Consider the following 23,643-nt stretch of genomic DNA (forward strand, 5'->3'; position numbering starts at 1 on the left):
CCCCCCACCCCCACCCCGGCCGCTTCCCCACCCTAGTTTACTTCCCAGGGTTGGGGGCGGTGTGGAGACCCCAGAGGTTGTTCAGGATATGTAGGCTTAGGGTCAGGGGACAGAGTGAGGCCAGATTTAGTATATAACAAAGTCAGGGGGCAGTCTGTCCAGATAAGAGTGTCCAGACGGGCTCGTTATACTAGCCACCAGAGTTCCTTTCGGGGGGGGCCCAGGCCATCCAGCCTGCTGCCTGTACTGCCCCAAAGGGGAAACTGAGGCACCGGGAGAGGGTCGAGGCCCAGGGTCACCCTCTCACACCCTGCCCTCCTCTTCCCCTCAGCGCCCCCACCACCTAGTTCTCCCTCCACCTGCAGCCTTCATTCCCTCCCGAATTTGTTCTAACGCTCTTGGTCCCCAAGAGCAACGGTGGCCCCGCCCGACCATGCTGATAAGACGCCTCGAGTCCCCGCCTCACAGGGTTATGCAAATGAGGCGCCCGGAGGCCCCGCCCCTCGCCCCTTCGCTGAGTCTGCGCGGCTCGGCGGGGCCGACGGAGTCTCCCATCTCCGCGTCCGCCCGCCGGGCCTGCCGTCCGTCTGTTCGTCCTGCTGCCCGGGTGACTTCTAAGCGGAGCGGGGGCTCAGGCGGTGACAGCCTCGACCCGGTGAGGGAGAGGGGCTTGGGGCGCCCCCTGCTCCCCCCCCGCCCCCCTCTCGCGGGCTTCCGATCCTCGGTCTGTCTGTCTGGCCAAGGTTCAGTTCCTGCGGGTCGGGTCCCCTGTGGGTCCAGCCCAGGGAGGGGGAGGGGAGGCAGTGAGCTGGGGCTCGCGGACCGGGTTCGGGGAGGGGAGCGTGGAGAGGGGACCCCGGACCCGAGAAGCCAAGCGGCGGTGGTGAGGGTGACTGTGATTGTGTGGTTGTCATTATGTATCAGTGTGTGGTTGTGTAACTGCAATTGTGTGGCTTTGGCGATGCCTGTGTGGCGCGCGTGTGACTGTCTCTTGGGGCTGTCGTTGTGTGGCTGTCGTCACGGGGTATCACTCTGAGGGTGTGTGTGGCTGTGTGGTTGTGTGCACATGACTGCCATTGTGTGTCCCTCCCGATGGTGTGGGGGGGGCCCATTTCTATGTTTCAGTGTGGCGGTGATCACGCGCCTCTCTTGTGTGGCTCGGCGTGCAAATCCGTGTCACGGTCCATATATGTGCCCTTGTGTAGCCATGTGGCTGAGCTGGTGGATGACATCGTCTCCTATGAGTGTCCGCGTGGATGAGAGATTGTTAATGTGCGTGGCTGTCATTGAGTGCCTGGCAATTGGGGGCGTGACGCTGTGCCCGGCTGATGACCCCCACTGTGTGCGGTGACTCTTTCGGATGTCGCTCCGAAGTGTGCTGCGAGTATGTCCCTGACGATGGGGGGCGGGGGTGAGCGCTTGTGTGGGGCTGTATGCGGGGCTGCGAAATGTGTGAAGGGCCTCCTCTTGTGTCCCTGAGTCTGTGTGTGTGTGTGTGGGGGGGGGGGATTGTTTGATCTGTGTGGGTGTCTGTGACAGGCCGTGTGCACACTGTGTCGTGTGTGTGAGTGTACCGTTGTGTGCGAGTGGGTGTTGGGCACCTGTCTGAATGAGCAGGCCCGTCTTGTTCACCACAAGCCAAGTGCCTAACACCCGGCAGGCCCTGGATCCCTGTTTGGGGGATGGACAAACGCCGTGCCGTGTGTGTGGTGTTGGCCACGGAGGCTGTGGCCGAGTTGTGTACCCTAGGGATGCCAGCACGTGTGGTTGTGTCTCTGGAAGGGTGAGGGGCCGTGGCCAGGTGCGCATCTGAGATATCTGGTGACCCTTACCCCACATGTCACACTGCAGAGCAAGCTGCGTGGATGGGGCACTGGACCCAGAGTGCCTACCCTCACCTTCCTGGGCCTCAGTTTCCACCTCTGTGCAATGGGGTTGACCATCCCCGTCCTGCTGGCCGCCAGGAGCGGCTGTGAGTCTGTGGGTGTGGCGGAGGCCTGTGGGAAGCCATAGGGCCTTTTCACAGGTGAGGTCAGCCTGGGAGAATGGGTCGAGCAGGTGTGGCTGTGTTGGCCCCTCCGTGCTGGGGACTGAGGTTACATATTGGGGAGAGGGGGCCTGTTGGGAGAAGAGAGCCCCCTCATGATCCAGAGAAGCAGACAGGCTGGGAAGAGGGGGAGAGGGAGAGGCAGCTGGGAGAGAAGGAGGGCCTGGCCATCAGCCCAAACCAGTTAGGCACAGCCCATGGGGACAGGAGAGAGAGGCTCCTATGGGCCATGGGGGAAGGCGTTTAGAGGAGGAGCCTGGTAGGGGTGGGGGCCACGGAGCATGGGGGTCCCTTATAAAGCACACGGAGAAAGAGGATGGGGTCCCCTAAAAACCAGTGGGGGCCTAGATCCCTTCTAAATGGATCCTTCTCTGTGGGGGAGGGGTCCCATTAAGCAGAAGAAGCCTCTTCCAGAGGCCGAGGGGAGGTGACCTACAGGGTAAGGAGGAAGGCCCTCCTGAAAGGCATGGGGTCTGAATCTCCTCTGTGGGCCGTCGGGGGAGACCACTGGAGAACCTCTGGGATCCCTGGCAGAGGCTGACCGCCGGTTGGGTCAGGGGAGGCCGGAGCCTCCGATGGGCAGCGTCCTGGATGTCCAGAGTCCGGGCCAGGAGGCTCAGTGGGTGGAGCCGGGACTCCTTCGTTGTAGTGTTGGGGCCTAAGGGGCCCCGCCCTGGCCGCCCCATTCCCTCCCCACCTCCGCAGGCCCGGCCTTCACCATGGCAGGAGGGAGACCTCAGCTGAAGAGGAGCTTCTCCATCATTCCCTGCTTTGTCTTCGTGGAGGTGAGGAACCCGGGAACTCTCTGCCTGCGCCTGCGTGCCCCCCTGACTCGCTCCCAGACCCTCAGCCGGGAGGAGGTGCGTTCAGGAGCCACACTCCCAGAGTTCGAATCCCGCTCTGTCCGTCCTTCCCGCAGAACCCTGGGTACCTCGCATACCCTGCTCTCGAGCCTCAGTTTCCTTGTCTGTCAAATAGGCACATAGAGTCCCTTTCTCCTAGCGTGGTTATGAAGGTAAAATGTATTATAAGTCACGGATGAGGGTTAGTATGACACCCCCAGCAAGGATTGCGCTATTATCTTCTTCCCTGTTGGTCTGTCCTCCCCCCACCGACTGACCCTTCTCTCTGGTCTGAGCCCTGGCCCAGTCCTCACTCTCGCTCTCCCTAATCTCATCTCCTCTTTCCTTCCCATTCTGAGTCCCTTCTCTTTCTCTTCTACCTTCCCCTCCCCTCCTCTCCCACCTCTCCCACCTTCTGTTTCCATTTTTTGTGTCTGCCAGTCCCTGACCATTCTCCACCTCTCTCTCGCTCTCTCTCACCCTTTTTATCTCTCTCAGTCTTGATCTCTCTGTCTCTCCCCCCCCCCCATCTCTGTCTCTCACCACGGCCCCAGCTTGGACCTGACCCTGTCTCTTCTCTCTCTATCTCTCCGCCGTGACTGGGTGGCAGTCAGTGCTTCTGGGCATCGTGGTCCTGCTCGCTTACCGCCTGGAGTTCACGGACACCTTCCCCGTGCACACCCAGGGGTTCTTCTGCTATGACAGTACCTATGCGAAGCCTTACCCGGGGCCTGAGGCTGCCAGCCGAGTGCCTCCTGCTCTCATCTATGCCCTAGTCACTGCTGGGCCCACCCTCACGGTGAGACTGGGGGTAGCCTTGGGCAGGCCCAGGCAGCGGGAGGGCGAGGTGGAGGTGTTGGGGTGGGGGGAGGGTTGGATTTGAAGGCCAGGAAGACCCTGCCTTGATCTTGCCCACAGATCCTGCTGGGGGAGCTGGCGCGTGCCTTTTTCCCCGCGCCACCCTCCGCCGTCCCCATCATCGGGGAGAGCACCATCGTGTCAGGGGCCTGCTGCCGCTTCAGCCCCCACTGCGGAGGCTGGTCCGCTTCCTGGGTGAGTGACATGGCCAGCCGGTCGGCTGTGCAAAGGAAACATGGGCCAGATTCAGCCATAATAAGAAGTTTATAGAGCAGAGGGCCTAGAACTCTCATGACGGTGACTTCCTGGAGCAAAAGGGGACTTGGGCTGAGGCCAGGCATGATGGAGGTTCTAGGGACATGGGTGGGGCCTAAGCCAACCATGATGGCAACCGGGAGGGCTCCCAGATTGCTACAGGGAGAATCTCAAGGCCAAAAAGGGGGACACAGGCCCAGCCCAAATACCATCCCACCTTCCACCGCACCCTGAACAGGACGGTGAGATCCCACTGTGTTTTAAGTGCGATCCCAGCCACAAGTGGCAGAGAAATGTAGGGGAGGGGCAGAGCTCATCCCAAACGGTGGCGTCTGTGACAGAAGGCTACAGATACAGCTCTGGCTAATTGTTCGTCTGGGGAAAAAGTGATCGACTCAGTGAGTCCAGGACAGGTGCAGAAAGGCCCAGAAATGCCATCAGGATCGTCCTAGGAGGTTCCAGGCATAGGCCCAATCCTGATGTAATGCTGTTGAGGGGTCCTGGGCCTGGATATATGGGGGTCCCAGGGGCGGACCCCCTCCTGATATGGCAGCAATCCAAGAGAGAGGCAAGATGCTCAGAGTGCCATCAAGGGAAGAGGACCTTGGCCCAGCTGTAATGTGATATGGCTTTAGAGGGATTCTCAGCTGTGCTTTAATGACGGTCACAGCAGCAAGGAGACAGGACGCCCAGATGAGCCATAGGGGCTCGCAGGAGGCGGGCCCCTGGCATCTCAGGGGCCCAGCACGAACCCTGTCTCCCACCCCACCCCCAGGGGTCTACTCCTTCGGCCTCTTCACCACAACCATCTTCGCCAACGCTGGGCAGGTGGTGACCGGAAACCCCACACCGCACTTCCTGTCCGTGTGTCGCCCCAACTACACGGCCTTGGGCTGCCCACCGCCTTCGCCTGACAGGCCGGGGCCCGACCGCTTCGTCACCGACCAGGGTGCCTGTGCCGGCAGCCCCAGCCTGGTGGCCGCTGCGCGCCGTGCCTTCCCCTGCAAGGATGCTGCCCTTTGCGCCTACGCGGTCACCTACACGGCGGTGAGCCCCAAAATAGGGGCACAAAAGTAGGGGGGGGGGCGGCCAGTGGGCAGGAGGCCACCCTGGGCTGGAGCCTCTGATTCCTTCCCAGGGTAAAGTTATGCCCGGGTGCTGTGACACGGTCCCTAGGGTGGCCCCACCCCTCTGGATGGCCGGTCCCAGAGTCTGAGTTTATTGCTGTGTTCGTGACTGCCCCTTTTGGGTCTGGCCACGCTGCCTGACCCAGGAATGCTGTACTCAAAGGAGGCTGTTGGCTCCGCCCTGCGGGACCAAAACGCTGTTCCTGGAACACTGGACTCCGTTTCCGGGGGCCTAGCCATGTCCCCATGATGCTACAGGTGCTAGATACTGGCTGGGAGACTGGACAGAGGTGCTTTCCACTTGGTCCCCTGGAGCCTTTTTGTCCTTGCCCTTTGTTGATGTGGCCATGTCCCTGACTTGACCCACTGGGACTTCCTTTGTCCCCTGCTTTTCCCTGGTTCGCACCTCCTGTTGCTTTGACTCCTTTTTCTGGTGTTCATGACTAGCTTCTATTCTTGTCAGCGGTCCGGGGCTTTGGGGATTCCACCTCCTGGAGTTCTTGCACCTGCCCCCTGAGCCTTGACTACACCCTTTGGGCCTGAAGCTTTGTGTTAACCTAGCAAGCGTCTTCCCCTGTCTCTGGTCCTGGGGAGACCTGGGCCCCAGACTCTGTCCTCTGCTCTTTGGTGCCCTGGCCACTCCCCCATCCCTGCAAGGGCCCACTGGGAGTTCACGACTCCATTCCCGAACTCCTGTTCCCCTGATTCTGTTCCCTGGAGCCCCTGGCCGCAGCCTCTTGCCCCAACGCCCCCCCCCCCCCCCCCCCCCCCCCCCCCGTTCCTAGAGATTCTGGCCACGCCCCCCCAGCCCGGAATGCCGTATCCGGGTTCGGCACTGTGTCCCCTGACTGGTTCGGCTCCCGCAGATGTACGTGACGCTTGTGTTCCGAGTGAAGGGCTCCCGCCTGGTCAAACCCTCGCTCTGCCTGGCCCTGCTGTGCCCCGCCTTCCTGGTGGGCGTGGTCCGCGTGGCCGAGTACCGCAACCACTGGTCTGACGTGCTGGCCGGCTTCCTGACAGGCGCTGCCATCGCAACCTTCCTGGTGAGCCATCCATCCCGATACGGGAGACCCTCTGTCAGCTCTGACCCAAGAAGCAGGACCACATGATAGTGAAGGGTGTGGCCTCTGTGTGACCTTGGGCAAGTCCCTTACCCTCACCCTGCCTAGATGTTCTTCTCTGTGAAATGGGATAACAGGACGAGGGTAAGTAGAGTGAGGTCCTCGCTATGAATGCAGAATTTAAGGGGGCACCAAAACACTCGGTAATCAAGAAAGATAATGTCTTAATGAAATATTTTTAAAAATCACAATTAGTGCAAAAACGCATAATGTCCCAAGCATCGAAAACTTAAAGACAGGATCAGATCCTGCCCTTGCACGACTTAGCTTTATTTGTCTCGCCCTAGTCGTGGCCCTGTGGGATAAATAATAATAGTACCCACCTCTTAGTAAAGTAGAAAGAACAGGGCCTGGCACATGAATGTGCTGCTAAAATGTTAACTGAGGTTAACTGAGCCTCAGTTTCCCGATCTGAAAACTGGGGATGGTATTTACACAATGCCTACAGTATTGGCTTCAGGCTTCGAATGCACCTCTCCCTCTGCCCCAGGTCAGCTGCGTTGTACACAACTTCCAGAGCCGGCGGCCCTCTGGCCGAAGGTTCTCCCCCTGGGAAGACCTGGGCCAAGCCCCCACCATGGACAGCCCCCTCGAAAAGTTAAGTGTGGCCCAGGTAAGGGGGGCCGGGGTCTGCTCCCGGCTGGAGAGGGTGGTGGGTGGAGGGGGACCAAGGAGGCAAGGAATTCGGGCAAGAGGTGGGGGTCTCTGGGCCACAGGGAAGTAAAGGGATTGCTCGTCTTTGTGGACCTAGGTCCTGGGGGACAGTCACACAAAATAGAAGAATGTGTCATGGTTAATCTGGAAAACTCTAGTTGTCTTTTCCATTGGGCTCTCTGCCCAAAGAGCCCCTCATGGCTGTGGCCGGCGGGGCCCAGGGGGCCGCTAGCCCCTTCCCTCTGCCTCTTTGTCTCAGGAACCCGAGGCCTGCAGGCCGCATTCGACACCGGCACGGCTCACCCCATCCAGTGAGTGTCGAGGGGGTGGGGGGATAACCGGGGGGACTGCCAGGTCCCAGTCACTGCCACAGAGGTCTCGCCTATGCTCTCGTGGCCCCCTCCCAAGCTTTCTGATCCCCTGACCTCTGACCCTGACCCCCAGAGTCGCAGAACTGTGCCCGCCGTGGCCACCTGATCCCCAGCTGCGTGTCCTCCAGGGCTCCAGCCATGTGTTCGTCGCCCCGTGTGCCCCGCCCTCGATTGAGGTCTGAGCCGACGCCCCTGCCTCTGCCCCTGCCCCTGCCAGCACCAACCCCCAGCCAGGGCCCCTCACCCTCCTCCCCTGGGCCTGGGGGGCCGGGTGGGGGTGGTGGACGTGGTCGGAAGCTGCTTCTGCCCACACCCCTGCTTCGGGACCTGTACACCCTTAGTGGACTCTATCCCTCCCCCTTCCACCGGGACAACTTCAGCCCTTACCTGTTTGCCAGCCGTGACCACCTGTTGTGAAGGCCCCACCACCCACCCAGAATCTTCCAGGTCCCCATTCCTTCCCCGCCACACGTGAGTGTGCGTGTGCCATGTGAGTGCCAAAGCCCCCTGTGCACAAACCAGCCAGGCCTAGGTGTTAGAGGCTGGCTGGAAGGACATTTGGGGGGCCCCTGCCTCTCTTGCCCTCTGGAACATCCAAGTGGGCGTAACTGGGAGGTGGGCCCTTGCCCCCAGGATGGCTCTTTTAGGGCCCAAACCTGACCCCATTGGCCATTGCTGAGCCAATGGGAGTCCCCAGTTCTAAAACTTCTACTCAAAAGGAGTTTACTCCAGCCAATGGAGCCTCCCCTCACGTCTTAGAATCCTCAGGCAAGAGGGTAACTCCAGTTTGTGTTCAGTGTCTGAACAACCAATAGGAGTCCTTGGTTTTCAGAACTTCTAGGATGGGTGGGTATGATTCCAGTCAATGGGGGACCGCCAATGTCTAAGCATGTGCAGAGGAGAGGAGGGAGATGGGGTCATCCTGTGTCATTGGGTCCTCTCTCAGAATCAGAGAGTCCAGCTGGAGAACGGGGGGCAGGCTCCCCCGTGGCAGGGTTCTTGGAGCACCCCTTCCTCTCTCAGCCCCTCCCCCATGTGCAACCTCTCACTCAGTCCCTCCTAACTCCCAACTTACGCAGGGCTTGCCCCAGTTCAGAGGTTTTGGGGTTCAGGGTGCTGTCTCTCCCCTTGTCTGTGCCCAGGTCACCTCAAACCCCTCTGTTATTAGGGCTGTGGGAGGGACTTTTTTTTGCCTTGGAGTCTGTTCCTGTTCTTTACACTGCCCCCCACCCCGGGCTCCAGCCTCATGCAGATGTGCCATCATGGGGGGCATGGGTGGAGCAGAGAGGGCTCCCCTGCCCCAGGCAGCCAAAGGCAGTGGGCAGAGGAGATACTGCCCCCCCTTTCCTGCCCCCACCTTATCTTTAATAAAGACCTGTTTGTAACAGAAGTTTGGCCACCTGCCTTCCTCCTCCCCCAGGTGTTGGGGTGTGGAAGACTTTAATTGTGGGTCTGTAGGTGAGGTTGGGTGAGGGTTTATTGTCACAGTGTATCTGAGAGTGATATGGAAAAGCAGTGTGGGGCCATTGAGCCAGCGGCTTGGGTTTAAATCCTGGCTCAGCATTTCCTGGTCGCGTGACTTCAAGAAAGTTAATTAACCTCTCCGTTCTCTTGTCTCTTCATCTGTCAAACGCAGACAGTGCCACATGTAAGGCACACAAACACATGGTGAGCAGCCTCACACGACCGCCTCCTCCAGGCAGTTGGCCTGTTTTTGACTATGGTCAGGTGCAGAGGACCTGGGGAATAGGGTGAAGGTACTAGGACCCCCATGCCAAAACCTGGCTTCATGGATGAGAGCAAGGGTTCTGACTGTGAGGTTGTGCTGAGACCCAACCCTTGAGGACCCAGTGGAAACCAGGAGGGTAGGAGGGGCATGGAGGCAAGACCTCCCCACAACCCACTGCAGGTCTGAGGGGCTTCAGACAGGCCATTCGGGCCATGGAGTTATTCCGGAGCCAGGAAAGGGTTATCTGCTTCCCTTCCCCCCTTATTTCATTCATTCATGCATTCACTCACTCATTCACTCATTCATTCAACAAACACTATGGATCAGCTACTGTGTGCCAGGTTCTGTGTAGTTAGGCACAGGGGTTGTAGCAGTGAACAGAAGAGACACAAATTTCTGCCATCAGGAAGCTAATATTCTAATATGTGAGAGACAGACAACAAGATAAATACACTAGACACAGAGTCACAACTCCAAATTTCAAAAATGTCTGAAAACCAAACTTCTTTCATAGCTCATTTGTGGCAAAGCCTGACCTTTACTGACATAAAGTTATTATAGCTTTTATTTACTGAACTTTATGTGAATATTCTTTTTTAAATAAAGTTTATTTATTTATTTTTAAGAGACAGGGAGAGAGAGAATCCCAAGCAGGCTCCATGCTATCAGTGCAGAACCCGATGCGGGGCTTGAACCCATGGACTGTGAGATCATGATCTGAGCCCAAATCGAGAACTGGAGGCTTAATCAGTTGAGTCACACAGGTGCCTTTTGATATGAATATTCTCATGTTTCATTGCAGATAAAGGAAATTGTTTGATTTGGAGATGTTATCCCAGGCCCCACTAGGATGTTATGCAATACATAGTATTTATACCATAGTACCTTTCAACGTTTTTTTTTTTTTTTTTTTTTAATTTATTTTTGGGACAGAGAGAGACAGAGCATGAACGGGGGAGGGGCAGAGAGAGGGAGACACAGAATCGGAAACAGGCTCCAGGCTCCGAGCCATCAGCCCAGAGCCTGACGTGGGGCTCGAACTCACGGACTGCGAGATCGTGACCTGGCTGAAGTCGGACGCTTAACCGACTGCGCCACCCAGGCGCCCCAATACCATAGTACCTTTCAAAAAAGATCTGAAGAATTCTGAATTCCAAATTCTAGGATCAAGGATTTAGGTCAGGGTTTGGGATCTCTGATACATTAGATATTGACAAGCGATAGGAGAAAATTCAAGCTAGAGAGGACAATGGACACCTTTGGGATGGGAACAGAGCTTGCAGTTTAAAGAGGCATAAAGGGGAGCCTGAGTGGCTGAGTTGGATAAGCATCTGACTCTTGACCTCAGCTCAGGTCTTAATCTCAGGGTCATGAGTTCAGGTCCCGTGTTGGTCTCTGCACTGAGCGTGAAGACTACTTAAAAAATAAATAAATAAAATATAGATAGGTGGGTAGATATAAAGAGTTCAGGCCCTGAGTTGGGCTCTATGCTGGGAGTGAAGCCTCCTTATAAACAAACAAAAGCATGAGGAGGGAGGGAGAGAGCCATATAAATAGGCAGGGGGGAAGGAAAGTTTGAGACAGAGGGAACAGCAAGCACCAAAGTTCTGAGGTGGAAACCAACCCCCTGTGTTCAGGGACCAGTGAGGAGGCCTGTGCAGCTGGAGCTGAACGAGGCAGGGGGCAGATAGGAGAGGAGGTGGGGTAGGTGGCAGGGCTGATTGTGGGCCATGGGGAATTATATGGGGGCATGAGAGGGCTTAAGACAGAGGAGAGAGAGAATCACGGAGCCCTCTTCTTCACCAAACAGAGCTTCTATTTCCAGGGATCCCACCCCTGACACCTTGGTTCCTTCTGTTACACAGCTACCTCCACGCGGGCCAGGAAAGAAGCAAAACTTCAGCACAGCGGACAGCGTTCCAGCCAACCCAGCTAGCGCTGTCCGTGGTCCTGAAACCAAGTGCTGGCTAAGAAAGGGTAAAGTGAAGGCTGCCGGACACAAAGAAGTGTTTGGGCCTGCTAGAGGGGGTGGAGACGGCCGACCTTACCTTGTCCACACCCCATACCAGGATGGATAATTTTAGGTAGAAAACCCAGACCAAGGTATATGTACTTACTCAAAAGATTTGTTGACATGCCCTGTACGCTTCACAGAATCTCAAACTCAACTCAACCAAAACTGAATTCTGGTTTACCATGCAAGTCAGACCACAACCTGCCTCTGCTCAAAACCTCTCATGGCTGGTTCCCATGCATCCTGGTAAAAGTCAAAGTGCTCCCAGTGTCTCAGGGCCTTTGCACTTGCAGGTGCCTCCACTTGGAATGCTCTCCCTCCGTGCTCTACATGGTTTACTCTCTCAGCTCCTTCAAGCCTCTTCTCAAATGTCACCTTCTCATTGAGACCTGCCCCCTCTACCACCCTCTTTAAAATGGCAAGAAACAAACAACTGGTCCTTTCAGCTTTTTTCCCCCCCCCGGGCAAAATTTTTTGCATACATTTATCATCCACTCATAGACTACTTAAACTCCTCTTTATGCTTAGTGGCCATTATCTTCCCCCTCACTAGGATGTCAGCTCCACGAGGACAGAGACTTATTTGTCTTTTCACTGCTGAAGCCCCAGGGCCTAAAACAGGGTCCGACACACAGTAGGTCCTCAATAAAATTTTGTTAAATGAATTATTTAATCACGTGATGCTGAAAAACAAGGGAGAAACACAGACTGACTGAGATGTCTACTCCCCAGTCTCCTCACCCTTTGGTCCTCCCTCCCAGGACCTTCTCTGTGGTAAAAGTCCTTCCATCAGGATATGAAGACAGCCTTCTGAGAAAAGAAAGAAGTACTGTGTGTACAAGAAACATGCCAAACCTCTGCATCTCTGCCAATGTACTCAGTCTACATTTATGAGCACCTGCTGTGTGCTGAGTACTGTTGTAGGAGCTGGGGGCCCAGCAATGAACAAAAGAAAGAACCTCCCTGGTGCAGCTGACATTCTAGTGAGGAGAGAGGCAAGAAGAACAAGACATTGGAAATGATAAGTTATTTGAAAACAAAGATGGTGAAGCCGTTAAAAAGTGTAGGGCGTGCAATTTGACACAGGTGATCAGGGAAAGCCTCTGTAACAAGGTGATATTTGACCATGACCTGAATGGTGTGGGAAAATGAGCCACAGGGATATTTGGGAGCTGAGTTCCCTCAGCAAGGGAATAGCGAGTGCAATGGGGCTGTGTTGGACATGCTCTTGTGTACGTAACTGCACGACGATGTGATATATGTGTCACTACTGGGTGTTTGTGCATTTGGAGTGTTGCAAAGTGAGGTGAATCATGGTTGTGCATCTGTTGCGGGGGGATTGAGGTGATGCCTTTGACAAGGAATGCAACACGGTGGTGTGTGTGTGTGTGTGTGTGTGTGTGTGTGTGTGTGTGTACAGAAAGAGCTGCAGTCACATTAGCTAAGGAAATGTGTCTGGGTGTGTGCGTGTGCATGTGTGTGTGTAATAGCAATGGTATGGTTGTATCAGAGTGTGTTCTTGTGTGTGTGCAAGGGAAAGAGTGTGGGGACATAAGTGTGAGAGAAAGTGTGTCTGGGATGTTTTGTGCTAGGATAGGGCTGTGAGCATGTGGGTGATGGGGCTTTTGAAAGTGGAATATAGGCAGAGATGCGTGTGGGTGTGCGCGCGCACACGTGTGTAAGGGGGGGTGTGTGAGGTGCCCAGCTGTGTGGGTGGATGTATTGCGGGATGTGGCGGATCTGTTTTCTGGCCCCAGAGGGAGAGAGAAAGCCCAGGAAATATCAGTTCCACCCCGCCCCTGTGTCTCCTGGCAACAGCACCACTTTGAAGTTACCAGGAGAGAGTTGCCAGGGCAACAGGGGTGAGTGGCAGCTCTGGGGCGAGGTCTGGGTGAGGAGACCCAGCCAACCCTCACTTAACCACTCACCTTGTTTCTCCTCTCCCAGTTTCTCAAAAATCCTATCTTCCTTTCTTCACTCATTCATTTAACAAGCATATATTGAAAATCTACAACCATCTAGTCACTGTTCTGGGCGCTGGAGACACCTAAGTGAACCAGACAAACAAGGTCCCCTGCCTTGGCTGTCCCTTAGTCTCCCACCCCCTGTCTTTTTGTCTCTCCTGGTGCTTCTTTGATCTATGGCCATGCCCACCCCGCTTATTCCAAGCAAAACCCAAGGAGCCCCCAGGCCAATAAGGAAACCAGTTGAGATTCCTCTTCTCACAGACCCTCAGAGACGGCTGCTGATGTTTTGCACGTGAATGTTCCTGAGCCTGCAAGCCTCCAACACAGCTTGTGCAGATACTAAGGTGCAGAGGGAGAGACAAGCACACAAGTGCCTCCCTCACTCACTTCCTCAGTTGTCATTGGGTGACATCAGCAGAAACACACACAGACAACATTCCCATCACAATAGTCCTCTGAGATATCACGAGCCCCATTTTATAGGTGAGCAGACTGAGGCTAGGAGACTTTAAGTAATGTGTCAGTGATTAGGGCCTGCTTCCTCCAACTCTCAACCCTTGTATGTGTCTAATTAGCTGATTAATTCACAATAGTAATATTCGCGTTGCTTCCTTCAGCGGACTCGCACAAGGGAAGGGCAATCTCTCCTTCAAGCGCCTCTATACCTCCTCCCTCCTTCACCAGGGGAGGAGCCAGTAAAGGCCGATCTAACTTTGATGGCAGATCCATGGACCAATGGAGACGCTAAGTGCATTGTAACCAATGAGACCTCGGCTTGGGCGGGATTAAGGGCAGGAAAGGGCCGCTGACTGGACAGGAGTATCTTACGAATGGCGGAGACGCTGAGGCGGGTGCTAAACCTAGGCACCTCAGCAAGGTCCGGGGAGGAGGATACAGCTGAGGCTGGACCGCCTTTGCTGCTGCTCGGCAGCCCAGGGTCTGGAAAGACAGCGCTGCTATTCGCGGCGGCCCTGGAAGCGGCAGGAGAGGGCCGAGGCCCCGTCCTCTTTCTGACTCGAAGGCCTCTTCAAAGCCTGCCCCGCGGGACTGGCGCAGCACTCGACCCCCTGCGGCTACAGGTAACCGAGGGGCGGGACCGGAGGCGGGCTAGTTAGTACTGGGCGAATTGAGGATTGAGTGACAGGTAGACAGACCAATGGAGGAGAAGAAGGAAGAGCGAGCCTTAGCGGCCATTGCGGGGCGGAGTCATGAATACGCGGGGCGGAATAATAGGGGCGGGACCGTAGGAAGCTTTGTTAAGATTGGGAAACCGTTTGGTGAGGGGGCGGAGCTAGCGAAGAAAGGCGGTGCCCAACGGGTGGGGTTAGTCGGGGGGTGAGTAAGGGGTGGGGCTAAACCTGAGTCCAGTTTGAACGCCAGCTTTTCCTTTGGAGCCGGTCAGGAGGTCCGACTAAGAACGCTATGGGCAGGTTTTCCGTGGAAAGATTGCCTTAGATACTTGGTAAGAAAAACATACCTTGTTCCCAGCTAACACCGGGCAGTGATAAATGCGGGATAAAAAACGGGGGTGGGCGCAGAGCATGTGACTCTTGAGCATGTTGAGTTCCAGCCCCACATTTGGCATAGATGACTTAAAAATAAAATCTTGTTATTAAAGAAAAGGGTGGTGAGTGGGTACGAATTGAAGAGCATGCGGCCATTCTGAACTGCTTCACTCGGAACCAGCTGTCTGGGGTCTGAGAGCCTAGTGCAGGGAAGTATATACGAGGAAGCAGGGCAGCTCTAGCTTGGAGCCTGCCTTCCTGAGCTGAATGTGGCCGTTTCCTTTTTTCCAACCTCTAGAAGGTCCGCTTCCAGTACCCACCCTCAACCCATGAACTCCTTCAGCTTCTGTGCTCTGCCCATGAGGCCCGCGGTCCAGCCCCCTCCCTGCTGCTACTGGATGGCCTCGAGGAGTACCTAGTGGAAGACCAGGGACCCCAGGACGCCGCCTACCTGGCTGCGCTGCTTCTGGACACAGCTGCCCACTTCAGCCACCAGACTGGGCCTGGCCAGGGCTGTGGGCTCATTGTGGCCCTACAGACCCAGGAGGAGGGAGTCAGTGGGGATGCCCTGCAGGTGTCACTGCTCCAGCGGTATTTCCCTGCCCAGTGCTGGCTGCAGGCAGAGACGCCAGGCCCAGGACAGCACCGCCTCCGAGCCTGCCTGGATCCAGGTGGGCTGGGGCCTAGGGCAGAGTGGTGCGTGGCTTTCCGACCAAATGGAGAGATGACAATCACCCCGTGGCCTACCCAGGCTGGCAACCTCAGCTTAGACAAAGGTTCAAGCTCTGGAGGCCAGCCTTGAGCTTTGGTGTGTGACAACCTCTCTATGCCTCAGTTTCCCATGCCTGGAATACTTACTTCAGGGACACATGCAGATTCAAAGACCTAAAGAATATAAAATGCTTTTTCTCATTTAAAAGTAGCATTATCAGGGAACCTGGGTGGCTCAGTTGGTTAAATGTTGGACTCTTGATTTTGGCTCAGGTCATGATCTCATGGTTCGTGGGATCGAGCCCCACGTCGAGCTCTGCACTGACATCATGGAGCCTACTTGGGATTCTCTCTCTCTCTCTCTCTCTCTCTCTGTCTCTCTGCCCTTCCCCCACTCCCTCTCTCTCTCAAAATAAATAAACTTAAAAAAAATAAAAATAGCATTATCATGTTATGTCCTGTTATGCCCAATTAACATTGTTGAATTTTGCTGTTTTGAACTTTATAAAAAGTTTCATGATAAATGTAATCTTCTGAGACTTCCTTCTTTTCCCACTCAACATTATCATTGCAGATTAGGCCAGTTTTGGGGTGCCTGGGTAGCTCAGTTGGTTAAGTGGCCGACGTCGGCTCAGGCCATGGTCTTGCGGTCCATGAGTTCGAGCCCCGCATCGGGCTCTGTGCTGACAGCTTGGAGCCTAGAGCCTGCTTCAAATTCTGTGTCTCCCTCTCTCTCTGCCCCTTCCTTATTCGCACTCTGTCTTTCAAAAATGAATAAATGTTAAAATAATTTTTTTAAAAAGATTAGGCCAGTTTTTAGTTCACTGCTTTCTCCCGACGGCATATAGTTCCATGGGTGACCATATCCCAATTTATTCATCAAATGGACATATCTGCTGCTATGAACATTCTTGCACACATGTCCTGGCTCACGCGTGTGAGAGTTTTTAGGGTATTTAGCTAGGGGTGGCTTTGGTAGAGCTTCTAGAAGGCCTGCATATGCCCGTCTTTCCTAGGTCATGTCTAATTTAGTGATATCATTATTATTCGTGGCAGAAACTAGCCAGAGGCTCAGGCAACAGCTTTCCTTCCCCAAGGGAGCACAGCCTAACTGCATTCCTCTCCCCCCCCCCCCCCCCCCGCAACGGTCCATGGACCAAGCTGGGGTCCTGGGACTGTTTCTAATCCCTAAAATGGCCCCCAGCATCTTCTGTTTTCTCTTTGCTGCTTGGTTAGCAAGATGCCAGGGGTCCATCTACAGACCAGCAGGGTCTGGGCTTCTGACTCATTCCAGAAATGGCTGCCTGCCTGCTTGCATTGAAATATGATAGAGAAACCATTTAATGTGTAAAGCCAGTCATATTTAGGAGGTTTTTTTTGTTGTTGTTATGGCAGCTAGTATAACATATACTGAGTCCTTCATTCTATTAGGATTATTATTCATATCGCCAGGTCCAGAATTTCAGACTGAGCTCGAGGCCTTTTACCGTTGCCCCTATGGTCTGGGCCCAGGGAAAGATGGGGCCTACAAGGATGTTTGTAGAAGTCATGAAAGGGGGAAAAAAATTACATACACACACAAACACACATACACTCATACAACTCTATACATTTTAAAATACTCCAAGGTTGTACTGAGCAGGACGGATTGGGCAGAAAGCCGAGGTTAGCAATGCCCCTGGTCCTGAGGGAGCCCTCACCAACCCTGCTCAATAAGTCTAGGGCCTGGGCTAGCACTTGAGGTCACGCTGGGTCCCCAAGCATCTGAGGGCTGGAGTCCTAGGAACAGGCCACATAGCTGGGGGGCGAAGACTCAGTGGCTGGGATGAGGCTGTTCTCATAAGGGTTCAAGCAGGGGCCAGTGGATGAGTCCCCCTGGGCTTCCTGGGAGCCCCCTGAGCTGTAGTCAGTTGAGATGCCAGAGTCAGACACCATGAGGTACAGGTACTTTATGTGGGGTGGGGTGGGGGGCAGCTCAGGGGGCAGTGCTCTTGGGCGCAAGAGCTGGGAGCTGGGATCCAGGATCGTGTACTCAAAGCTGGCACCCAAGGCCCCCTCTGGCCCAGGCTTCAGGGACAAGGCAGATGAGCAGGAGGAGGCTTCTGAGCCTTTATCCATGGCTACCATGTCCAAACTGCCATCAGGCCGCGGGAGATCCTCGCTGGGTGGGTTCCGGGGCAGCAACCACTTGTCCAGCACTAGGTAGGTGTCTTGGGTATGTTCACTGCCCAGCGGCTCCAGCAGGGGCCCCTCCTCTGCCCCCGGCTCCGCTGCCTGGGTAGCCCCCCAGCAACGCTCAGAGAGGACTTCCAGGGGGGAGGGGGGGTCCTCTGCAAAGGGAGTGCAGGGGCTCCACCAAAGACAGCCCTCATTCTGGTACAGCCACAGCTGGGGAAACAGCACCAGCCTGCTCAGAGACCTATGGTTCAGCCACAGGAGCAGGGAAACCCCAGGCCCCGAGGGGACAACCAGGCCACCTACCTGGAAGTTACCCTTGTGGGTGGTAAAGAGGCCCTCAAACTCACTCTCAGGGCTTGGGATACCAGGCCAGATCTTCTGCTTCAGAGTCCTGATGAAGCCAAAAAGAAACAATTACATGGATATGTGTCACTGAATGCTCACCAATACCCCCCTAGAAAGCAGCCACAGGGGCACAGATAGTCCTAGTCCCTCATAATCACAAGGCAGAGGAGTGCATAGGGGCTCTGGCTGAAGCATCTGCAAGGCCCTACAGATGGGTGACTGGAACAGGGTTTTGAAGGATGCATAGGAGTTCAACATACACTGCCTGGTGCTCTCCCTTAACCTGGCCCAGGCTTGTCTGGAGGTTCATTATGTTACTTCCCTTCTCACTCCTTTCCATAATTCCCTGAATGTACTCAGAATAAAATTCGGGGGCACCTGGGTGGCTCCGTCGGTTGGTTGAACATCCGACTCCTGATTTTGGCCCAGGTCATGATATGTGAGTTCGAGCCCTGCATTGGGCTCTGCACTGACTGTGGAGGCTGCTTGGGATTCTCTCTCTCTCTCTCTCTCTCTCTCTCTCTCTCTTTCTCTCTCTCTCCCTTTCTCTCTGTCCCTCTTCATCTTATGTATGCTTTCTCTCTCTCCCTCTCAAAATAAATAAAGTTAAAAAATTAAAAAAAAAAAAAAAAGAATAACAACTCTTCTCCACAGCCCTGCAGACAACCTTGCACGTTCTGACCCCTGTGACCTCTCTCACCTCATCATTCACCACTTCCTCGTAATATATTCTGCTCTAGCCAGAGATACCCTCTTGGCAGCTGCTTCAGTGCTCCCAAGCTCATTCCCACCTCGGGGCCTTTGCACTTGCTGTTCCTTTTCAATTGTCTCGCGGCTGCCTTTGTCCAAAGGTCAGGTTTCCATTCTGATATCATCTTCCAGAGGCCTTCCCTGACCAGCCTGTCACGGCCCCACACCCCATTTGTTTCTGTGATACCACTTACCACAATGTATAACCAAATATCTGTTGCTGGGGTGCCTGGGTGGCTCAGTTGGTTGAGCAACCAACTCTTGATTTTGGCTCTGGTCATGATCTCATTGTTTGTGGGATCACGCCCTGCGTCGGGCTCTACACTGACAGCATGGAGCCTGCTTGGGATTCTCTCTCTTTCCTCTCTGCTCCCGTATATGTTGGTACCCTTGTTTGCTATTTGACTCAGCTTTGAGATCCACAAGGTCAGAGAGATGCTTGTTTTCCACTTTCTCCCCAGTGCCTAGCACATAGTTGGCACTCAGTATGTATTTTCCAACCAAATAAATAAACAAGGCCCTTAAAGACAACAGAATACTGCTTGGCAGACAAGGCAGGAAAGGCATTGCAGGCAGAAGGAACAGCATGTGCCAAGGCTTGGGGGTATGAAACCACATAGTATGAGCTACGAACAACAAAAACCTCAGGATGGCTGGTCCTACCATAAACAATCTAAGGAGCTTGATAACAGAGGCAGGAGGCACTCAGGATGTTAAATCTTTCCATTAGGCCCATCTGGGGATTTTACGAAAGTTGATGAAATTGGGAAAAGGAACAAGCAAAGGAATTCAAAAAGGAGCAACCGCTGAGGTTCAAGGAAAACCAGGTGAATGTTCCCAAGAATTTTAACTAAGATTCTGGATATGGTCTGGCTTGCATCCCAGCCCTGCCACGGACTCCTCACTGTGTGTCCCTGGGCAGTGCCTTTCCGTCTCTGAGCCTAGCTTTCCACAGCAAAAGGAGAACGTAAGTGCGTTGGAGTCTGGGCTAGGTGCCCGAATGGGGCGCTCACCGGCGGTGGGAAAGCAGGGCGAGCACGGCCAGCAGCAGCAGGATGAGCACGAGGATGAGTGAGAGCGTCAGGATGAGAGGGTCCAAGTCTACAAAGCAGGGAGGAAGTCAGGGCAGTAGGATTACCCCACGCTCCTCCCCAGGCCCTCCTAGCTCCTAGCTGGGGCCTCACCACTAGCTGTCAGCAGCGACGCAGGCTCGGACCAGGCGCTCCAGAAGCCACCGAAGCTCGGCTCAGCCATACGCGCGCGAACCATAAAAGTGTAGCGCGTTCGGCCGCGAAGGTTGCTCAGCGCGCACTCAGTGCGGCCATCCAGGATCTCCACCTGGGGGCGGGGCCTGGGTGAGAGGCGTGGTCAATAGGGCGGGGCGAGCAGAGAAAAGCTTGTGGGGGCGGCACTGAGCCAATCAGAGAAAGGAAGGACAGGTTCGCAATACTGCGGTGAGGGGGAAGGGCAATGAAAGCAAGAGGCGGGTTCCAGGAAGGCTCGGGCCAATCAGGACGGAGGCTTAGGGAGCAGGGGGCGGTCTCGGGCTCTTTAGGGGCGGGGCCAGGGAGCAAAGGGTCGGGATGTTGAAGGGGTGTAGTATTTGGGACAAGGGGGTAAGTGGGCTTTGGGCTTGGGTCCAGGTGGACTGGGAGGCACTGGCAAGGAAGACATGTCAGTGGGAGTTGATGTGTTTTGGGCAAAGAGATGACGGGCGTCAGAGGTGGGCCTGGAGGGGCGCGGCCAGGAGGCGGGGCCATGCTGGCCATCGGGGCGGGATTTAGAAGGGGAGGCGGGGCTGTCCACCACACAGCCTTTTGGACTGGCGGTCGGGGCGGCCTCACCTTCTGAGCGCCCCCTGCGACGTTGCCTGAGGAGATGTTCACTTCGTAGCGGATCAGGCTTGCGACGGGGGCTCCAGGAGGCGGGAGCCAACGCAGTACCACGTGGCCGCCCTCGTCGGCCCGCCGCGCCAGCAGCCCCGCGGGGGGGTCCAGGAGCACTGCGAGAGGGGTTGATCAGGTGGGCGGTGACCGAGACTCCCTCACCCGACAATTTCCCCATTCCCTGCGCACGTACCCACTTCGTTGATGTGGATGATACGGTGATAGCGTGGAGCGCCCGAGGATACGGCTGTGACGCGCAGCTCTAAGGGCACAAAGCTCGACGCGTCGGCCGTAGGCAGCGAGCACCAGAAACGCACAGCGCCGCGAGCCGTGGGCGCCTGGTGCAGGCTGCATGGCTTCCACGGTTCGCCCCTGTGCGCCAAGGGGCCAGAGAGGGAAGGGAGCAAGTTGGGGGTGGGGGGTGCGAGAGAGTTTGTATTGCCTGGAGCTTGGGCCCGGTTTGGACACTACCACCAGGGGGCGTCCGGCCCCCGACTACGCGACGCCTTAGGCCTATTTGGAGGGGTGCTGTCCCTGCCCGAATGTCTGGGATCGCTCCGCAACAGAGATCGCGAGACTGTTCCGGCCCCAGCCACTAGGGGGCGCGTCGGCACTGACCCCGGGGCTTCCCACCAGTGACCGCCAGTGGCCTCCCGTCCCACCAGTGTCCTCCCGCTCCCGACGCCAGCAGATATCCCAAAGTGTGAGCCCCTGCCCACCCGCCCCCTCCTCAGAGGGTGGGGGCGCTCCACCTGCCCCGTCGCACTCACTCGAGCTGGTAGAAGAAGCTGTAGTTGTCGGGGCCGACCCCGGCGCTTGCCGCTTCCTCCCAGAAGCACACCAGGTCCTCCAACCGTTCGGTGAAGCACAGAAGCTCTTCGGGCCCGCGGGCAGCCAGCAGAGCCGCTGCGGGGGGAGGCGGACACGGGGAGGGGGTCGGGAGAGCCCAGTCCTCGGGCCACAGCAGCCTCCCCCTCGCTCCCGCCGCCTGTGCGAACCGATAAGCAAAAAGCCCCGCCTCGCTCGCTACCCCAAGCGGGGGCCCTCGAAGGGTCCGCGGAGGTGGTGCCGCCCCCCCCCCCCCGAACTCCGAAGCGCTGGTGGCTTGCCTTACTGTTCCCACACACGCCCCCGCCCACCCCACAACCCGCTGGACCGCGCGCGGCTTGGAGGGCCGCGGTCCCCCGCTGCCCGCCCCGCCCCGGCCCAGGACAGGCGAGCCACTGGACGTGTGCGGAGAAGGCGGGGCCCCCTATCGGCCCCGGCAGGCTGCCGGCAGCCCGATAGCGCCAACCGTGAACCCCTCCCTCGCCTCTTCCCTCGACCCGGCAAGCCGCAAGCCGAGGCATCTGGCGCCCGCATACAAACCATGTTTACAGTCGCCTGAGGCCCGGCCCCTCGGCCTCGACGCGGGCTTTGTCCTCCCTCCCCCGGTGGAGGGTCGGCCAGATCCCCTCTCCTGGGGACTCTAGATTTCGAGGCCTAGACCCAGCACCAACCCTGCCCCGTTAGGATTTATTATGTCCCAGGCTCCCTGAAAAGATAAAACGGGAAACTTATGCCCCCCACCCCCCCCCCCACCCCCGCCCACAACACAGTCTGGAGTCTTAGACCCCAGCATGCCAGCCAGGTGCCACTCTAAGGAGGTTCAGCCCCCAGCCCCCAGATCCTAGACTGTAGGGTCAGAACCCGGCGTGGCTCCCAGGACCCAGGCTGGAAGTTCAGGCCTCGCATTGCCCTCCAGGAACCATTGCGGGGGTCTACACACAGATCCATCCTTACCTTTACTTTCGAACTTGGGGTCCAGGGGGTTGGGTGGGGGAGCCCAGGCGGCCCCAGCGAGCAAGAGACAGAGAGAGCCGACTCCAGGCCAGAGGGGCGCCCAGAGGTGACCCATGATGCAACCCCCCGCCACGGGGGGCGCAGGGCCCCTGCTCCCCTTCCGCCCCTGGCACAATCCACAGCTGGGTCAGCAGCTGCCTCCGCCGGACACAGCTGACCAGGCCCTTCCCGGCCAGGCGCCTCCAAGTGGCAGCTCCCCCGAGGGGGCGGGACCACACGCAGCCTGGGCCGAGATAAGCGGGAGGCGGCCGCCCTGCCGCCCCGGCGGGAGGGGGGCGGGGCCCTTAGAGACCCCGCGACTGCTTGGGGGTCAGGGACAGTGCCGGTTTCTGCACTTTCTTACTGTGTGACTCTGGACAGGTGGCTGATCTGAGCTTCAGCCTTCTCATCTATCAAATCCGGTTTGGCACATAGCAAATATTCCAAAAATGTAACATACTGGTATTATCGTGCTAATCAACATCTCTTCCCAGTCTGGGTAGGAATAAATAATCGTAATAACGACTGGCGGTTGAGTGCGCAGTGCTAGGCAGTGTGGCCAGACGATATATACCATACATATATTCTGGCATGTTGGTAAAACATTCTGGATGTTGAAATTTGTGATTTTTAAAAAAGTTTTTATTTTTGACAGAGAGGGAGACACAGAATCCGAAGCAGGAATTACAGTACAAAGCGTGAAAGCTATTTGCTTGGGCTCAGCTTCTTAAACTAGGGTTAACACCAGAACAGAGGTAAGTGCTTGGGGGGAAGGGGTGGATACTTGCGCCTGCCCTGCCCCAGAGTAGCCAATCAGAACACTCCATTTTCTGGAGCACCGTGATTGGTCCAGCGTGGGCATGTGACCCAAAGGGATCCAATGAGCCTCCGTCCTGGGACTTTACTCAAAGTTACTGGGAAAAGGGTGACTGTTTCTATTGGGCCATGAGGGCGTATCCAGAGATATCTTCTCTACTAAGGAGGGGAGAAATTGCCTGATGGTGAAGCTAACACAGGCTTTTACACCCTGTTACCTCTCTCTGAAACTCTTCCTCTAAATATCCACGGGGCTCAGTCCTTTATTCAGGCTTCTGCCCAAATGTCACCTCCTCAGTGACATTTGCCCCCTGAGATGACCCCATTTAAAATAGCAACCATCTGGGGGGGGGGGGGGGCTGGGTGGCTCAGTCGGTCGAGCTTCCGACTTCGGCTCGGGTCATGATCTTGTGGTTGACGAGTTCGAGCCCCATGTCCGGCTCTGTGCTGACAGCTCAGAGCCTGGAGCCTGCTTCAGATTCTGTATCTCCCTCTCTCTACACCCCCCCCCCCCACTTTCTCTCAAAATAAATAAACTTAAAAAAAAAAAACAGCGACCTTCTCATCCCACACCCCTGTCGCCCTTAAATGGATGATGGTGATGATTTTATGTTCCCTGTTTATTATCACCTAACAAGCATTTGAT

The 23,643-nt window shown here is 56.0% G+C and overlaps 3 protein-coding genes across 8 annotated transcripts; 2 read left to right on the forward strand and 1 right to left on the reverse strand.

Annotated features, from left to right (window-relative positions):
* Nucleotides 1-82: 82 nt before the first annotated feature.
* PLPPR2 (phospholipid phosphatase related 2) lies at nucleotides 83-8,665 on the forward strand. The gene is given in 11 exon segments (XM_060630264.3): nucleotides 83-655; nucleotides 1,852-1,972; nucleotides 2,753-2,832; nucleotides 3,500-3,688; nucleotides 3,808-3,907; nucleotides 3,910-3,942; nucleotides 4,778-5,049; nucleotides 5,996-6,172; nucleotides 6,741-6,863; nucleotides 7,164-7,215; nucleotides 7,349-8,665. Coding segments are annotated over 11 exon segments (1,713 nt in total). The 5' UTR covers nucleotides 83-433; the 3' UTR covers nucleotides 7,693-8,665.
* A 2,844-nt stretch (nucleotides 8,666-11,509) lies between these two features.
* EPOR (erythropoietin receptor) lies at nucleotides 11,510-22,374 on the reverse strand. 5 transcript variants are annotated; one of them, XR_009609523.3, is made up of 9 exons: nucleotides 22,143-22,374; nucleotides 21,131-21,266; nucleotides 20,554-20,732; nucleotides 20,319-20,476; nucleotides 19,659-19,812; nucleotides 19,488-19,575; nucleotides 17,683-17,770; nucleotides 12,947-13,065; nucleotides 11,510-11,828 (listed from the first exon to the last, which is right to left on the reverse strand). XR_009609523.3 is itself a non-coding variant. In XM_060630271.2 (9 exons), the coding sequence occupies exons 2-9, from the start codon at nucleotides 21,729-21,731 to the stop codon at nucleotides 16,981-16,983; spliced, it is 1,305 nt and encodes a 434-aa protein (XP_060486254.1). In that variant the 5' UTR covers nucleotides 21,732-21,894; nucleotides 22,143-22,240; the 3' UTR covers nucleotides 16,624-16,980. The 5 variants fall into 5 exon arrangements, 4 of the variants coding, with proteins under 4 accessions (XP_060486256.1, XP_060486254.1, XP_060486253.1 ...); XM_060630271.2 differs by lacking the exons at nucleotides 11,510-11,828; nucleotides 12,947-13,065 and adding exons at nucleotides 16,624-17,589; nucleotides 21,729-21,894 and having other exon boundaries at nucleotides 20,554-20,622; nucleotides 22,143-22,240; XM_060630273.3 differs by lacking the exon at nucleotides 11,510-11,828 and having other exon boundaries at nucleotides 12,202-13,065.
* On the forward strand, nucleotides 13,769-15,642 carry SWSAP1 (SWIM-type zinc finger 7 associated protein 1). Of its 2 annotated transcripts, XM_060630284.3 has the most exons (3): nucleotides 13,769-14,064; nucleotides 14,388-14,447; nucleotides 14,789-15,642. In XM_060630284.3, the coding sequence occupies exons 1-3, from the start codon at nucleotides 13,816-13,818 to the stop codon at nucleotides 15,290-15,292; spliced, it is 813 nt and encodes a 270-aa protein (XP_060486267.2). In that variant the 5' UTR covers nucleotides 13,769-13,815; the 3' UTR covers nucleotides 15,293-15,642. The 2 variants fall into 2 exon arrangements, with proteins under 2 accessions (XP_060486267.2, XP_060486269.2); XM_060630286.2 differs by lacking the exon at nucleotides 14,388-14,447 and having other exon boundaries at nucleotides 13,777-14,064.
* Nucleotides 22,375-23,643: the final 1,269 nt, after the last annotated feature.

The sequence above is a fragment of the Panthera onca genome, chromosome A2 (assembly GCF_046562875.1).
Source record: "Panthera onca isolate mPanOnc1 chromosome A2, mPanOnc1 haplotype 2, whole genome shotgun sequence".
In the NCBI taxonomy this organism is placed as follows: domain Eukaryota; kingdom Metazoa; phylum Chordata; class Mammalia; order Carnivora; family Felidae; genus Panthera; species Panthera onca.

Bases quoted from the DNA above. Each gene is read 5' to 3' on its own strand.
- EPOR (XM_060630269.3), bottom strand. From the start codon at position 22,257: ATGGGTCACCTCTGGGCGCCCCTCTGGCCTGGAGTCGGCTCTCTCTGT. The intron at 20,477-20,553 runs GTACGTGCGCAG...CCCCTCTCGCAG, and splicing joins CATCCACATCAACGAAGTGG to TGCTCCTGGACCCCCCCGCG. The intron at 19,813-20,318 runs GTGAGGCCGCCC...CCCCGCCCCCAG, and splicing joins TCGCAGGGGGCGCTCAGAAG to GTGGAGATCCTGGATGGCCG.
- SWSAP1 (XM_060630284.3), top strand. From the start codon at position 13,816: ATGGCGGAGACGCTGAGGCGGGTGCTAAACCTAGGCACCTCAGCAAGG. The intron at 14,065-14,387 runs GTAACCGAGGGG...GGAGCCGGTCAG, and splicing joins TCGACCCCCTGCGGCTACAG to GAGGTCCGACTAAGAACGCT. The intron at 14,448-14,788 runs GTAAGAAAAACA...TCCAACCTCTAG, and splicing joins AAGATTGCCTTAGATACTTG to AAGGTCCGCTTCCAGTACCC.